The 18,162-nt window shown below is 41.5% G+C and overlaps 1 protein-coding gene across 2 annotated transcripts in view; it reads right to left on the bottom strand.

Annotated features, from left to right (window-relative positions):
- The window catches only part of ADAMTS18 (ADAM metallopeptidase with thrombospondin type 1 motif 18), a 282,250-nt gene that overhangs the window by 109,675 nt on the left and 154,413 nt on the right, over nt 1-18,162 (bottom strand). For both annotated transcript variants that reach the window (XM_069216991.1, XM_069216992.1), the window contains 4 exons: nt 15,993-16,098; nt 15,659-15,796; nt 10,594-10,747; nt 114-209 (listed from right to left, as the gene is read on the bottom strand). In XM_069216991.1, the coding sequence (XP_069073092.1) occupies nt 114-209; nt 10,594-10,747; nt 15,659-15,796; nt 15,993-16,098 (494 nt within the window). The remainder of the gene's footprint in view (nt 1-113; nt 210-10,593; nt 10,748-15,658; nt 15,797-15,992; nt 16,099-18,162) is intronic.

The raw sequence follows: 18,162 nt of genomic DNA, 5'->3' as shown, positions 1-18,162 counted from the left end.
TTTTCCAAGTTTTAAGTAATTGTGCATACAATATTAGTTTTAAGAATAAATAGTAAAGTATATATTTGCTGACAAAGCATTTTTCAACTTCAATTCGGCATGTGCTAACTCACCATGTTCAGACCACACAATGTACCTTCTGCAGCCGGCATGAACTTTGTTTCACATCTGTGGCCGACTCTATGACACCAAAGCGATTTGCATATGTCCTGAAAAATAAATGTGCTGTTTGAACTTTCCTTTGTTGTCTTTTTCTTTAAAATATTTTATTGTTTTTTTGCCCACACATAAAGCATGTAAGGAGGGAGTTTAGACACAGTTGGGGCACCAATCTCTGTTTTCCTGTCCGATTTACTTTTTTACCTCTTTTTTCATACAAAGCGATTTCCAAGTTGAAAACTGTCAAAAGTAAGGCAAACCACTGTTGAAGAGTCGGGGGGGGCTTTTCCAACTAAGATGACACAATGCATAGTCAGCGCACAGCCATAGCAATACATGCAAATCTCTGAGCTGGACCGGGAACCATAACACCCTGAACCCCCAACAGAACAATCTGAGCAGTTAACACCAACTTCCTACCCAAGCATGTACCAATAAATGTAGTAATCTCACTCCTGAATGGAGTCAAGGAGGGACAACTGCTAAACATGTGGACTAAGTCAGCCTTGCTGGAATAGAACCGTGGGCAGGTACTGCCTGCCATCCCTCCCCATCCAGCAATTTTCTGAGGTGTATAATACTGATCAAACAAAGCTTTTCAGTGTTGGTTGCGTAGGCTAGCTGAAAGTAATAGTGTAAAGGCTAGCTCCAGACATTCCAAAAAGGGACATTCCAGAACCCTAGTCTCTTCTGCCATTTTTTGGATTGTCTTTCAAGATCATCTAGTGTCAGGGTATTCAGATCTCTCCACAGTTCACTAATTGTATAGCAATCTCCCCCAGCCAGTTGATCCAGTAGAGCTGTCCTCTAAAAGCCCATGGCCCCTTGCCCCTTTTCAGGTTAAAGAGTCCCAAATTTGTAAGTGTTTAAAAACATAGTTCTAAGATACATAAAATTTCTCCTGCAGTTCTTCATATGAGATATTTGCCTTCTACCTGAAAAAATTGCCTAGTCTCGTAATTCCCCCAACCTCCCACTCCAGAACTAGAGGCCACCTAAAGATGTCTGTCAATAGCAGATTTCTTGGTAAGGAGATGTACTAATGAAGATGTTCCAGCCCAAGCTTTTTGCATAACAAGGCCCAAATCCTATACGCCCTCTCCAAAGTCTTAAACCATGTTTTCTTAAAGTAGCTGGGTTTAACTTGTCACAGTAAGCACCCACATTCTTTTTTCCCAAATAAAATCTCATAAATGGATGGAGTTCCACTTGCTGTGCCAATTCTACCCTGATACCTGAACAGTGGGCCCATGAACTGAAGAGCCTCTGCCCAATAATATAATTTAAAATTTGGTACAGCCCAGCCCCCTCTCTTTCTAGGAAGGGTCAGGTATTTGAGCGCCCTTCTGGTCTTAGAGTATGCCCTTATTAACCATGTAATCATAGCATTCATGGCCTTCAACCAATAGTTAATAAATTCCAGGGGATGGTCCTAAACAAATACAACACATTCAGCAAAAATATCATTTTGATGATTTTACTACAGGATTTTTGAACTTTCAATGAAAGTTTGCATATATTCACTTTTGATACATAACTGATTCATCCAGAACATGACCAGAAAACCAGTAACAATGTGCATTAAACCTGTATACAAATGTATGCATCTGCGATGGGCTTATTTGTCTTAAGTCATGAAAAGTCTCTCTGTGACCATCCTGTGAATTTCGTTTGTCAGTGCTGCATGGCCGAGTGACACCTTAAGTCCACAAACAACTATGTTCCTTCATTTTGCAATTAGACAAAAGTAGTTTATGCTGCAAAATTATGAAGGCATAGATAGTTGATAATCTCAATGAATACAAAGAACAATCACAAACACACTACAAAAAGCATTGTCAAAGCCAATATATCTACAGTGCACTTTCATTCACATGACATAACCACTAGCTTTAACAAAGCTTTTTATCAGCAACCCATTGCAATGATGCCAGGAAACCACTGGGCGTACTGAAAAGCCAATGGGTGTCACGAGCCTTGGGTGCAGCCCTCTTACATTGAGGTTACGAAGCAGTGGCCAGGCTGCAGGATTAATGGCGTAACCAGCGTTTTGAAAAGTAGCAGTGGCTGGACGGCAACATAACATTATGCCACTGGGTACACTGATTTGCTGATGGTCACTTGGGGCCAGATGAATCACCATCCCGGTTTGCATTTCCTAAATAGCAATTTTTAAGAAATCGCTATTTAAGAAATGCAAAATGGGATGTATGAAAATTGCAATTCGGTAATAAAAACTTTCTTAAAAATCCCAATCGCTATTACCGAATCGCAATTAGGGAATGGGACTGGATTCATCCCTATGGGCAATGCAAATGGTTTTGCATTACCTAATTTGTGAATTCCTGTTAGGAATTCGCAAATTAGGTAATGTAAACCCCAGGGTGCTGGGGGCCTAAGGCCCCCTTTGATGCACCCCAAAAAAATATTTGTAGACATGTGAAGCGCACACATGCCCTAGGGACATGTGTGCGCTACATGTCATTTTTAAAAATGCATTTATAATGCATTTTTTTAAATTGCACATGCTTACCACCAAATTGGATTTGGATTTGGTCAAAGAGCAGCTACCTACTACAGCTAATCCACCACTGAAGTGACCACATCCGTGGGATAGGTCACCTTTAGCAACCCAAACCCTCTATTCTGCTGCTACTAAGATAGCAGAAATCAAAATTGAGTGTTCATAGGGGGCTGCCCCCCCAGAGGTGTGGTCAGCCTGCTAGGGGTGTGCACTGACCTGCATAGCTAAATTCCCACCTGACCAGGAGCAAATGTGCCTATGAGCAGGAAGAGGGCTGTTTCCTCCACTGGGGGACTTCACAAATGGCTATCAGGGGCAGTGAAGTCTTTGAAGCTCACTACCCTGATGGCTCTATTCACTAGCACGGCTGGGGAGCGGGAGGTGTGACCTCCTTCCTGCCTCAGCCTTTTTTCTTGACCTCTGGGAGTGACCAGTCTGTCTGGCAGGAGGACAGAAACCTGTCCTGGTGCCAGAAAGCATGTGAAAAGCACAGGCTGCTCAGCCAAAGAGCAAAGAAGGGTGAAAAACAGGTGGGCAACCTCTAGTGTGCCACCTGGGTGCATGCCAGGACATGAGATTCATATTGTGGGAGAGAAAGCAAGCTGTTTGACACCAAACTTGACATATTTAGGTGGTACCATAATGGATATAGCAGCCTGGGTCTGCATGGGTTTAAGTCCCATGTTATCCGATGGACAGGCCTGCACTTATAGTGTACCTTAATAGAAGGGATACTATAGAGGCCTATAAGTTCATGCTTATATGTCTGCACCTTAAACATAATGTATACTGCCTCTAGGGTTTCAGGGGTCTACCTTAGAGGTGTCTGACATGCATGGAAGGCAGTGCATGGGACTGTGCCACTCATAGTGAGGGCACAGTCGAACTCAAGCAGTTTGCACCACTCTGATAGTCTGCAATGGAAGGCCTGCCCTCAGTAATTTGTGTGGGTCACTGAGGGTGGCACAAACTTGTGCTGCAGACCTGGGATCCCTTATGACCTATGCCCTGGGTACCATTTACTAGGGACTTATAAGCAGGTACAGTCTTGCCAATCAGGGACACATCACATCAATATAACAATTTAGGGAGAGAGCACAGGTACTGACAGGTACTGGAGTCTAGTTAGCATGCTTCCACTCCACAGAGTCATATATATCAGCATTGGGGGCTAAAATTGGGGGGGTGGGTGACAATACATAAAGGGGCACTTTCCCACAATGTTTAAATGTTTACATGCATGAGGAATACCAGTACGAATATCCAGGGAATGGGATGGTCCAGAAAAGGTGACATACTTTATTTTTTAAACACCTGTTTATTGATTTTGCTATGCATGGGTGGAAAAGGGCCATCCTACCACAATGGTACAGTCTTTTAAACTTGAGGCATGTGTACATCATAGCATAAATTTCCTCTCCCATGTACGCCACTTTAGTCTCAACTACCATTCAGACAACAAATGGCCTGTCCTCCAGAATACAAAACATAGTAATAACTTTGTTGTCTCATTGCATTCCGGGGGCCTCCTATTTCCCTGGTCATCCCTCCCTATAAGGGCATATCGTCCATGGCTTGTCTCCAAGGCCACCACACCTTATCAAATATTTTGGGACATCTGTGTGCCTTATACAGCATTTTTTTATATTACATGCACCAATCTATATTGGCCTCCCAGTTTCTCTGTTTCGAGACCTCACTACTCCCCCACAATTTAATGCTATTAGAGATGTGTTACAGAGGAGTAGAGCTTATTTTTCTAAAGACTGGTTGTTCCTTATGCCCAGGGTGGTCAGCTTGGGGGTTCAGGTCAGTAGTGTACTCCAAGACCTCTGAGAATTGCTTTGGCACCTCCCCGCCCAGATGTTCCGGAGGAATAGACATTCCCATACTGTATGAAGCAGGGTGCCTCTCTACTGACAGTCATTCATGCAACTGTGTGAGCCTGTCTTCCATATATGGAACAATCTTGACCTGATGTAATAGGTCCTGTGGAGCTGTTTCAGCTGTATCTGTTGAAAACCAGCCCAGATGGCTACCTTGAAGGGGAACCTGCATGCCACCCCTCCCCCAGTCATCATCCCAGTCTGCCCAGGTCTCCATCAAACTTCTCCAAGGGACGGTCTAGAAGCCTCCAAATATACCACTCCAGGGCTACTGCTCTCCTGTCTGACATCACCAATAGCTCTTGTTGCAATGTAAATGTCCAGTCATTGATTATTTGTAATTGGGGCATCCAATAGTATAAGCAGAGACGGAGAGGGCTATAACTCTGTCAAATTATTTCCTTGGGAGAAAAGTGCATGCTATTCTTGGGGACCCACCCCACCCAGAGCAGAGCACTCGTAATTGCATTCACTGACCTACAGAATTTCTCCGACACCGGAAAAGGAGTGTTCTGTAGTGTGTACAGAAACTGGGGCAGATAGATCTTCTTGTATAGAGTTGGGTTGCCCACGAGAAAGGAGAAGTATCTTCCAGCGGTCTGCTGCCAAGAATGTAGGAGTCAGTTATTTTGTCTAGGTTTTCCACCAAGAAAGGGTCCTGATTCGTTGTAATGAAAACATCCAATTAGTTGAACCCCTGGGTTATCGGGGAGCATTGCCTTACTTATCCAGTGTATCCCTAGATAGCAAGAACACAGCAATTATTTTCCATTAAATGCATAGCCCAGAAAAGGAGCCAAACATCTCAATTATCTTCAACAACCTTGGGGCCGAGCACTCCGATTTGGCCAAATGGAACAGAATGTCGTCCACATAGAGGGACATCACTTCTCCCTAGTCGGGTCCCTCCTCAGCCCAAGCTGCAATGCGTCTGTTGCAACCAGCAGGCAAAAAACGAAATCACTGGAGGAGGGAGGGGTGTTCATTGCTGTCTAGTACCCCTGTCCAAAGAAAATAAGAAAGTTCCCTAGAGAATTCTCCATTTACTTTGACCATGGTTAATTGTTCTGTATAATGCAGCCTCACTCATAGAAACAAAAGGCTGCATACTTGTTGTGACTGAATAGGGTTGTCTCAAAGTTGAGAATAGATGCCAGGGCAATGCATACACTCACATGTATTAACCCTAAATATCATAGGCACTCAACTTAGAATGCACTACTACTGTAAAATGCAGGCACATAGAGCCCTGTGGCTGGCAGAGGAGTGTATATTTTGCTACCACAAAATTATTGGTTCATACAAATAATCAATACACTTTTATTTTTGCTGCTACCTCATGAAGGAAATGATTAAACGTGACCTCAAACTGTCAAACACTTGTCCAAATTGATCAATGCATCTTTTTCCAATAAACTCTTGTGATTAATTTAGTTTTACTGGAAATTAGATTCATGATTTTAATTGATTCTTTTTCACTGCATTATAGCTATTTCTTTTGGCTAGTCAGTTTTGTTCGCACTCACACTTACACACACATTTCTGAAGTTCATTCCTGCTTACTCACAATGGCACTGATTTTTGAGTCTTACAACAGAGTTTCCTGTAGGTCGAGCAGGACACTACAGAAGGATTTCTTTATCATTTTGTCTTTCTACAAGTGCTTTTTCATTATTTAGTTTGGGGGCTACTAACCATGACAGGAGAACTTTGTGATCGGCTTCTTCCACAATTGAAGGAAAAAAACAACTTTTAAACTTGAAGTGTATTTATTAGAACTTCATTATTTAAATTTGTGTAATATTTTGAAACTTTTTTAAATCCCTAAAGCAAACTGGCCAAAATGTATGTAGCGTGTAATTGATGTTCCAAAATAAAGATGGCACCAATCACACAGGGTGCTTCATGCATTAACATATATTTACAAAGTAATGTTTCTGATCATGAGAGTGCATTTTTTTCTGTGATTTCCACTTCCTTGGCAATGTATTAGTCAATTATGTACCTTTAAAACGTATTGCTGCATAACTGGTTTGTTACTTAGGCAAGAAAGGATTATATGTGTTGTTGATGTGTACTATCAATCAAAGTGTACTGATATTCCTTTGAACCTTAATATGGGCATTGCAGAGTGTCCTGAGCTGGGTATTTGCAATGCTTTGTATCTTGTGGCTGGTAGTTGCACTGGTTTGGTTGTCAACTGCTGTAACTGTATATTTTAAAACCTCTCCTTACCTTCCAAAGACCACCATCTTGCATAGTAAAGATACTACCTAAGTTTCTTGCTTTCTTCAGTGTTTCATTTTAATGTCACAGCGTTTTGCATCGCATTTTCATTTCTACTCTGGGTACTGTTCCACTTAGGTTAGCTTCACTACCTTCAGTCCATACCAGTTACTCAGCTGCTGATTTACAGTCTTATGTTATTGATGCTGTTGCTGCTCAGCATACACCACTACATTTTCAAAATTCCCAAATGTGACAGGCATCCCATTGACCCAAGGCACAAGGGGGTGACCCAGACAAGCCAAAGGGTTAGGAGGGCTAACAAAACGTCTGTTTATCTATGTTGCATATAATGCATATTGTATGTTTTGTGTTATATATTATGTAGTATGTGTGCTTTTAACAGGAGGTATTTTCAAACAACTAAAGCTGTCACCCAAACCTAAAAAGCTATAAACCAGCATGTGAAATATAATCAAGCCAGTAAAGTAGATGCATAAGAAACACAAGGTGACTCTTCTGCAATGTAATGATCCTCAAAATGCCATGGCCTTGCCGAACAGCACATCCAAACAATGGTAAACCATGAAAGACACATGAAAGCCAATGAATGACATGGGCTGACCTAAAGCCCACTCTCTGTATTACTCTTGTGTGTACTTTTTTAAAGGTATTGGAAACATGAGGTCTGTCAGACAGCGAAAACTCAGTGTGACCTAAAAAGAGGACAGAACGGATGTGAAGTTCACATATGCTGGTAAGTAGCATCCCAAAGTCAACTATGTTTTGTACAATGATTTACAACTGCACTAGTAAATAATAACGAGTGCTATACCATATTGTAAAATAAAGCAGAAAATGGTAGAACTGAGTACCTTTCTGATGCTTCTTTAATTTGTTATATTTTCTTATGTAAATATACTAATTTAGCAGCAGGCACTATTGTGGAACCTAATATGAATACTAAAATGTTCAGAGGATTTTGTCAATAATGGAATTTAAAAAGTTTAATATGTTTAGGATTCCAACTGAAAACATAATGTTCTTGAATATGACAGCTACTTGGGGAAGCATCCACAAATGGTAGTTCAGATGCTAGGGAAACTAGCAAAAAACTGACACAGTGAATGCATTCAGAATATTTCCTATTTTTAGGTTTGGCAGTTAATGGATCTTTCACCATTGACAGCAAACATATTATACTTTAGGTTAGCTTTTCTCATCCAGTAGCATCTTTGGCTTCGGAAGCTTCAGCACTGGTTTTGAACATTGTCAATCACAATTTGGAACAGATCACAACAGTGTTTTAGTCTCCATGTTTTTCTATTGGTTATTTGAGCATGTCCTTCCCTCTCTATTGGGCTGAATAAGGGACTATATACATCTGAAGATGTTCTCATCAGACATTCAATAGGCCGACATCATGATATTGTTATGCTACAATTTATTTTACCTCTGTGTATGGGTAAAGTTCATGGGCAAGTATTCCATGATCAACAGTGTTAGAGAGTGCTGTTAGTTCCACTTTGAGTATTGCTCTACAAATTACATACTCAACTGATACTGAACTGTATACATTGTGCAGTCATTTAAAACTTTTTTGTGGGTTGCACCCTCCGTTAATAATTCCTGTTTTATTTTGTGCTGTGAATTAGGGATGGCCAGTTTGAAGCAAAGCACGGCTGATCAAAAACATTCAATCTGAAATGAAGGTAGCTTGCAAATACAGCTAGATAGTTTTTTTAGAAACAACCATGAGACCATTATCTGCCCAACCAATTTTTGGTCTTAGACAAATAATATATTGGCTTGAGATGGAAATGGTAAGAAAAGACAAAGCCATTAGGCCGCCATTATAGTTGTGTGTTAAGCACTGGCATGAACATACAGAAATGCGCCTACTCAAGCAGATTGAACAATACATCTTTAAGCAACCATGCACCCAAAAGCAAACATTCATAGTGACGCACAGCATCACAGATGTAGGCATGGTTCACATTGAGCAACAGACAAACTGGCACACAAGCACTTGCATTCTACATGCAGTTAGGAGCAAATGTACACAGACACCACAGGAAGGCACGCAAAGGCAATATACATACAGGCACAGTCAAAGACTACTGGCATGCACACACATGTGGAATCATTTCTTCCCACATTATCCTACATCCCCTTGTTCTAATTCTTTCTTTACTTCTTCTTCGTTTCTTTTGATTTCTCACTCTCTCCTTTATCCCTCACATTTCTTTCACCCTTTCTTTATTTCTTTCCGCTACTTTCTTCTTTCCTTACCTTCATCATAGAAACTTTAAAACTATTGGCTTTGCCTCACCAATTTATGGTAAGTGGCAAAGTAGTTGTGAAGTGGAAACCAGTGGTGTGGTTCCTGAAGACTGAGTCCAGGATATTGTGGGACACTAATATCCTGGACAAAATATGGAGGGACAAAATATCGAAAGGTAAGTATCTACAGATTTTCTATGCCTAACTACACATATAAACAAAAACAGAGTAGTCTGGAGGTAGGGATAAATTCAATAACAATTTTTAATATGTACTGCAAAATACCATAAAAAATAGATAGGTATTTGATAGCTGCCTGTATGTGAACCACCAATCATCGCAACCGAGTGGATTACAATCACAATTTTTCAATTGTAACCACCAATAAAGAAACGTTGTTGGGCACAACCTTCTACTGACTGTTTGGTCTATGTTAAGACTTTGAAAAACCAGAAGTCTGCCTCAGCTATATTTAGAAGAATATGTTATCTTAATTGTATGTGTGTAATGTGTTGTCTTGGAAATCATTGTGTATTGTATATAATTCACTGTTGAGCCACTGTCGGCCTTGTACATAACCAGTTGTAATAAATAATGGAAAGTAATTTATCCATAAAGGCAGTATTGAGCACTGGTCTTTAAAAATATTGATTGGATTTATCCCTACCTTCAGACCGCTCTGTTTTTGTTTGTTGTTGTTTAACCCAGGTCAGGTCAGGGTCATAGGGTTGCATAACTACACATATAGGCACACAGATGTGGAGTAAATCTATTATTTCCTGTGTGCATACCTTTCAATATTTTGTCCCTTAATATCATGTCCACTATATTAGTGTGTCATAATAGTTTTTTACTCAATATTCAATAGTGCAATCAAAATTAGTCTCTAGTTTATGTGGTTCATTCAACCTTAACCAAATGAAGAAGATTCTGATGTTTTTAGGCTCACTGTTTCATAACAGTAGAATTATAGCTTCCTGCTGTATTCACTTCTGAATTGCAAACAAATGTTCTTTAAATTGATAGGGACAGAAATATGGTTCCAACTTGCAGCCAACAAGAGCTATTGTCATCTAAAATCAGATTTTAAATTTGCTTAAGTAATTGATTAATTTCCAGTTGAAATTCTGCATTGCATATCACATTTAGAAAAATGTCTTGTTTAAGTTGGCAAACAACAATTTAACATTACAAGCATGAAGGGTGCTTGTAGAGACAATAAAGACAGAATGTGCCTTATAAATTGTTAGGAGTAAAAAATTATTATCAGAATATATTTGTTCAGAAAAGGTAACACATCAATGTATGTAGAAGGTTAATTCACCACAAAATCATGCATGAGCTGGTCATTAATTTCTACCAAGAATACCTCCCATTCATTACTGATTGCCTAAGAAATTCAGGTAAATGTTTGCCTACATCAGGCTACATTAGGCATTTTTACCACACGGGCTGGAAAACCATTGAACAATTTTCTAAAATGCTTGAACTTTAAGATCAATATGTTAAACATACCTTTACAAAACTGAGATTGCATACTTTAGCTTTGGATCCAAACTGCCATTTGCATTGTGTGTCAGCATCATAAATCTGTCCCGGTAGTTTATCAGGGTACTTATAATGCCCAGTCTGTTTAGGTTCATCAACAAGACAAGATGCTTGAGCTGTACTATAAAGGAAATGTATCATTATTTATTATTATTATTATTATTATTATTATTATTATTATTATTATTATTATTATTTAAGTTGTTTGAGGCATTCAACATCTACAGAAGAAGTATGTATGCAATGAATCTCCTTTAGAATGTATGAGTAATAAACAATAGAGCAGCCACATCTTGCCTTCTAGCTACTTGAAACTGCTTTTACACAGGGGGGTGTAGAGCTCTGTGAATCATTGTTCCAGTGCAGTTATTGTCACTGATTGGCAGGTTCATATGCATATGAATCTTGGTCCTGTTCCTCAGTCAGAAAGGGAAGGCCCTATATGTGTTTCCTGCAGTGTGTCCTATATGCTCAGATGGGGAAAGCCTCAGGCTTAGTTGCCCCATTAAGAAGCGGTAATGACTTGATTGAAGCTGTGGTACCATAGCCATAATGTGTGATAAAAGATTTGTTGAAAAGACCTCTTCCCCTTCGTATACAAACCCTTTGATCATGTTAACCTGTAGGGTGCCCTGGATGAGCTGGTCTCACCCTCGGCCACGGTCGCTGTGTGCCGGTCCTGCACTTGGCCCAAGTGGGGAGCGCTCGTGCTCCCCCCATGAGCCTCCCACCCACAACCCCAGGGCAGGGATGAAAGGGGAATCGCTTCCCCTTCCAACCCCTAAAGTGACGTCTGATGACATTAGCACGCAAATCAGGCGTTGACCGCATCAGAGGTCATCTCCAATCGTGCTGGAAGCTGTGCTTCCAGTGCGATCCCAGAAGAGAAATGCTAAAGTGACCAGGAAGTGGGGTGGGAGGGGCATCTAAGGAAAGGAAAAGCGAAGCGATCGGGCTGCAGAAAGGCCACTAGACACCAGGGAGTTATTTTTGTTTTTTAAATATAAATATATATATATATATATGAATAAGGGGAGCGGCCCCTTGTGCAAGGGTTGCTCCCTAGGGGGGCAATTTTTTTAAGGCCATTTCTGCCCCGCCACCCGGGCGCACATCGGCCTACTGTAATTAGCCCGATCTGCCCTCATGGGGGCAGAAACCATCAAACGCCAGGGATTGTTTATTATTTTATTTGTTTTGCAGGAGGGGAGCGACCCCTTAAACAAAGGTCGCTCCCCTGGTGGCAAATTATTTTGTAGGCCATTTCTGCCCCCCTTGGGGGCAGATCGGCCTATTTTTATTAGACTAATCTGCCCACAAGTGGGGCAGAAAGCATTAGACACCAGAGATTTTTTTTAACTTATATGTATATGAGTAAGGGGAGCGGCCCATTGGGCAAGTGTCGCTCCCTTCGGGGGGCAATTTTTTAAGGCCTTTTCTGCCCCCCAGGGATTATACTACTGTAATTAGGCTGATCTGCCCTTTTGGACCAACTTTGGTTCCCCTTCATTTTCGACATGCTTATGGCTCTTCCCTGTCACAGGCACCTGGCCCACCTACACAAATGAGGTATCATTTTTACCGTGAGACGGAGGGGAAGGTTGGGTGGTGAGATATTTGCACCGGTGCGGTGATCCCACTCAGAAATGTGGGAAATATTTAGTTTTTTAGATAAATTTGAGGTTTCCTTAGGATTCTGGGTAAGAAAACACTGGGGACCTGCGTACATCACACCTCCCTGGACTCCCTCAGGTGTACTAGTTTTCAGAAATGTTTGTGTTTGGCAGGTTTCCCCATATGGCTGCTAAGTCCAGAACCAAAAACGCAGGTGCCCCTCCCACCACAAAAACGGGTAGTTTTGTATTTGATAATTTTGATGTGTCCACATGGTGTTTTGGGGCGTTCCCTTTTGTGGGCACTAGGCCTACCCACACAAGTGAGGTACCATTTTTATCGGGAGACTTGGGGGAATGCTGGGTGGAAGGAAATTTGTGGCTCCTCTCAGATTCCTGAACTTCCTGTCACCGAAATGTGTGGAAAAAGTTTTTTTTTGCCACGTTTTGAGGTTTGCAAAGGATTCTGGGTAACAGAACCTGGTGAGAGCCCCACAAGTCACCCCATCTTTGATTCCCCTGGGTGTCTAGTTTACAAAAATGCACAGGTTTGGTAAGTTTTCCTAGGTGCCGGCTGAGCTAGAGGTCAAAATCAACAGCTTTGCACTTTACAAAAAACAGCCCTGTATTTTGGGGGGAAAATGTGATGTGTCCACATTGTGTTTTGGGGCATTTCCTGTCACGGGCACTAAGCCTACCCACACAAGTGAGGTACCATTTGTATCAGGAGGCTTGGGGGAACGCTCAGTGGAAGGAAATTTGTGGGTCCTCCCAGATTGTAGAACTTTCTGTCACCAAAATGTGAGGAAAAGGTGTTTTTTTGGGCACATTTTGAGGTTTGCAAAGGATTCTGGGTAACAGAACCTGGTGAGAGCCCCACAAGTCACCCCATCTTGGATTCCCCTAGGGTCTAGTTTTGGAAAATGCTCATATTTGGTGGGTTTCACTAGGTATCGGCTGAACTAGAAGTCAAAATCCACAGCTAGGCTCTTTACAAAAAACAGCTCAGTTTTCTTAGACAAAATGAGATGTGTCCACGTTGTGTTTTGCGGCATGTCGTACAGCGGGCACTAGGCCTACCCACACAAGCGAGGTACAATTTTTATCAAAAGACTTGGGGGAACGCTGGGTGGAAGGAAATTTGTGGGTCTTCTCAGATTCCACACTTTCTGTCACCGAAATGTTAGGAAAAAGTGTTTTTTGGCCACATTTTGAGGTTTGCAAAGGATTCTTGTTAACAGAACCTAGTTCGAGCCCCACATGTTACCCCATCTTAGTTTCCCCTAGGTGTCTAGTTTAAAAAACTGCACAGGTTTGGTTTGTTTCCCTAGGTGCCGGCTTAGCTAGAGCTCAAAATCCACAGCTAGGCACTTTCCAAAAAACACATCAGTTTTCAATGTAAAAATGTGATGTGCCCATGTTGCATTTCCTGACGCGGGCATTAGGCCTACCCACGCAAGTGAAGTACCATTTTTGTCAGGAGACTTAAGGGAATACAGAATAGCAGAATAATTGTTATTGCCCCTTGTCTTTCTCTACATTTTTTCCTTCCAAATGTAAGAGATTGTGTAAAAAAGACATCTATTTGAGAAATGCTCGGTAATTCACATGCTAGGATGGGCACTCCGGGATTCAGAGATGTGCAAATCACCACTGCTTATTATGAAAATACAAAGGTTTCCTTGATACCTATTTTTCACTCTTTATATTTCACCAAATGAATTGCTGTTTACCAAGTATACAAGGAAAACCCATTACTTGGTGAAGCTCCTTTATTGGCTCTGGGAAACTAGGGTTCTTGATGAACCTACAAGCCCAATATACCCCCACAGCCAGAAGAGTCCAGCAGACATAACGGTATATTACTTTTGAAAATCCCACATCGCAGAAAAAAGTTACAGAATAAAACGTGGAAAAAAATAGTTTTTTTTTACCTTGATTTCAATATTTTTTTAATTTCAGCTGTTATTTTCTGTAGGAAAACCTTGTAGGATCCACACAAATGACCCCTTGGTAAATTCAGAATTGTGTCTACCTTTCAGAAATGTTTAGCTTTCCAGAATCCAGCATTGGTTTTACACCCATTTCACTAACTGAAAGGAGTCTAAAAGCACAAAAATTAGTAAAAATTGGGTATGGCCCCTTTAAAATGCCAAAATTGTGTTGAAAAATTTGGTTTTCTGATTCAAAAAAGTGCTTTATTTTGGCTGATTTCTTGGTCTCCTCCAGAGGAATTTCTGGGTACCTTTAGAATCCCTAGGATGTTGGAAAAAAAGGACGCAAATTTGGTGTGGGTAGCAATGTGGACAAAACGTTATGAGGGCCTAAGCGCAAACTGCCTCAAATAGCCAAATAAGGGATGGCACCCGAGGTGGAAAAGCTCTGGCAGAGAAGGGGTTAAGATCCCTCAATCATGTTTCGGGAGTTTAAACTGCTAGATGAACAGTCTTTTATTGAACTGGATTGGAATAATTGCTATCTCAGCCCCTGCAGGACCTAGTACCAATGACCCTTATTGAGATCCTGGAGAAAGATTATAGATACATGCCCAGTTTGTAAAGAAGTGCACCACCAAAAGTGTACACCATAGGCAGCCAAAATTAATAACTAATATTCCATGAACACTGAGGGCCTACAAATAGATGTGCAATCCAGGTAACACAGGAGAAGTTCAAGTTACACAACTACAAGTCTGCTTATGGGAGATGACACTAGCACAACAAAGACCATATGATTGCAAAATAAATGCCCTGCCTATTGTGGTGCAAGATAAAAAAAACACCTCTTTCATCTGTGCAGTGAATACAGGATATGGGGTAGTATTCCATTGCTGGATATTAATGTTATTGGTTATTGTTTATTGGTATATATGTATTTGTTTTATGACAAGATAGCTGTAATGATTTTTTACCGAAAGCTTTCTATTTTTAACTAGAGCCAAAGATTTGGGATCATGTTATGTCTGCCCTGTCTGTCCCTAATTGGCTTCTAGTTGAATACTGTACAGACCCACAGATCACAGAGTCATAAAGCTCTTCACAATAAAAGACCTTTGCTTCTGACAAACATTTAAGCATTACTGTCTTTACACTATCCTCTGATCCTCAAATTTACCCATCATCTAATTCCTGCAATAAAAAGATCCCACCTAAACAGAATTAGTTTTTTTTTCATCAAAACTGCACCCATTTGAAATACGCATCAAATCAGTTGTGGATGATGCAAATCCTGATGAAAGTAAGGAAGGAGTTGAAGAACCTGGTTACATCTCCCAAACTGCCTTTGTTTTTGGATAATGGTGCAATGATGTCAAATGGTGCAAGAAACACACATGCCCACATTTTCTCTCATCCACTGATTATGTATACTGCTAATTTTACTGTACAGGCTAGTTTATTAGCTCCGTATACATAATGTACCTGAGAAATTTGTTGAGATATTGCCGGCTGCATGCAGACCATGAAAATATCCCATTACTTCCTGTTAGTGTTGGAGACATTATATTTCCTTCTGCTTTCTTACATAGATTTCCTTCTCCATCGTGAACCATGCCAAAGCTGCAAAACAATTGCAGAACACAAAAATTGTAACAGATACTTTAGCTATGTTTATAAGATATGAGAAAGGAATAGTTAATGCATATAAGTAGAATAAAATAGTTACACATTTATATTCAATATACATACACATTAACAACATTTTATATATGGTCATTCCTTTTAAATGTAGCAGGGTGCACAAGGCATAGCTTACTTGTGTCCTGACTCGTGTGCAATGGTGAAAGCCAAACCAAGCCCTGAATCTTCATTGATGGTACAACTGCGATATTTACTGCACATTCCACTTATTGGAGCAAATCCTACAAAACATAAAAAAAATAAGTGATGGTAATTTGTAGTTCCAAAATATGCATTCATAATAGAACCTCCAATTATTGTAATTTTAAGCATTATTGAGTGCTCAATTATTTCTAATAAGGAGAAAAATATTTATGAATGAGTGCACTGTGTGTGTTATGTGAGGATTTAGCATTAGGCCATGTCTCTTACAACCACTACAACTACTTCTATGAAATATTTTAAGTAGTACAGATTAATGTAAGATATCTAGGAAACTGGTCATGAGGCAGATGTAATTTTTCAAATTTTATTATACACTCTTATTTTCTATTAATATGAGAAAATGTTTCTTGATTTATTATAGAAGTGATTCTAAAGAGGTCAGACCCTTCCCCATGACAATCAAATGTACTGTTACCAAGGAGGAGAATGAACATCAGCATGTTTAGCTCAAGGCTCAGTGCTCTGTATCCTGGCTTCTCTTGCTGGTGTTCAATATTTATCAGTGGTCAGCCACTTGGACCATAGCATTCATCTGAAAGTCATGGAGTAAGCAATAAATCCGTGTTATATCCATGGCACATAATGATAAGTCATATAGGGGGTCATTCTGACCCTGGCGGTCACCGACCGCCAGGGCCAACGACCACGGAACAGGCTGGCGGTGCTTCCTGGGCCATTCTGACCACGGCGGTAAAGCCGCGGTCAGAAAAGGGGAACCGGCGGTTTCCCGCCGGTTTTCCCCTGGCCCAGGGAATCCTCCATGGCGGCGCTGCTTGCAGCGCCGCCATGGGGATTCCGACCCCCTTCCCGCCATCCCGTTCCTGGCGGTTGTTACCGCCAGGAACAGGATGGCGGGAACGGATGTTGTGGGGCTCCCTAACAGACACTGAAAATCGCAACTGGTGCCACTGCACCCGTCGCACCCCAGCAACTCTGCCGACTCCATTCAAGGCCAGCTTCATCGTTGCTGGGTCTTTCCCGCTGGGCCGGCGGGCGGGCTTTTGGCGGTCGCCCGCCGACCCAGCGGGAAAGCCAGAATGGCCGCCGCGGTCTTTTGACCGCGGTGCGGTCATTCGGCGGTTCCCGACAGGCGGGCAGCTGCCGCCACCCGCCGCGGTTGGAATGACCACCATAATGTCCAGTAACGCCAACGCACATCTGTCCATGTTCCACAGGGAGCATGCAAAACAGTACAAAAGGCCAAGTGCCTGTACACAATTTCATCTGAGAACTCTCAAAGGGCCTAAAATATGCTTCAGTTATCCTGAAGATGTTTTAACAAGATTTGGCTGACAATGATTCATCTTAGAAATCTTAATGAATTTAAGTTGCGTAAACTTAGTTCTTAGCTTCACTTAAAAATGCTTTACTGCAGTGGTCAGCTACAGCAATGGTTGTCTGCTATTAGATTCTGTTTGAACATGTCTAATTTGGAACAGGCACTATGGGAACATTTCAAAATTATCACTGCATTGCCTGTTGAGCCATGGCTGGTCTTCTATAACATTCATGCCAACCTACTGAACCAACGTCCACTTGGGCAAAGAATATACAACATAGTTTCATTTCCTAGTTACAGTCTGCATCTGTATACCTTACCAAAGTCATATGCCACTCTTCCCTGAGGGAACAGAAGACGTCCAGGGAAGGGTGGAGGATCAGCTTAAAACAAAACAGGTACAGAAACAGGTGGGAGAGCATGGGGTGCCCCAAAACATTTTTGTTTTATTTGCTGAATGTCAATTTCAGTGCAGGGAGCTCACCAGCGGGCTACATACTCTTGTGGCTTCCAAGTTGTAAAACATTCTAAAACCACAACAGCCATATCTAGTGCAGGTTATTCATATTTAAAGACACTTTGGGGGTCATTCTGACCTCGGCGGTCTTTTCTGTAGACCGCCGAGGGACCGCCGTACGGAAGACCGCCAGTGCTGGCGGTCTTCCGCACGGGCCATTACGACCGTTGGCAGCGCTCCACCCGTTTCCGGATGAAGAGCCGCCAACAGCCATACTGGCGGCAGGCGGGGAAGTGGAGGTAGCTCCACCTCCACCGCCACGCCAACAGAACACCGCCCAGCGAA

The sequence above is a fragment of the Pleurodeles waltl genome, chromosome 12 (genome assembly GCF_031143425.1).
Source record: "Pleurodeles waltl isolate 20211129_DDA chromosome 12, aPleWal1.hap1.20221129, whole genome shotgun sequence".
NCBI classification, from domain to species: domain Eukaryota; kingdom Metazoa; phylum Chordata; class Amphibia; order Caudata; family Salamandridae; genus Pleurodeles; species Pleurodeles waltl.
The sequence above is the reverse complement of the archived record's forward strand: the minus strand, read 5'-3'. Positions and strand labels throughout refer to the sequence as shown.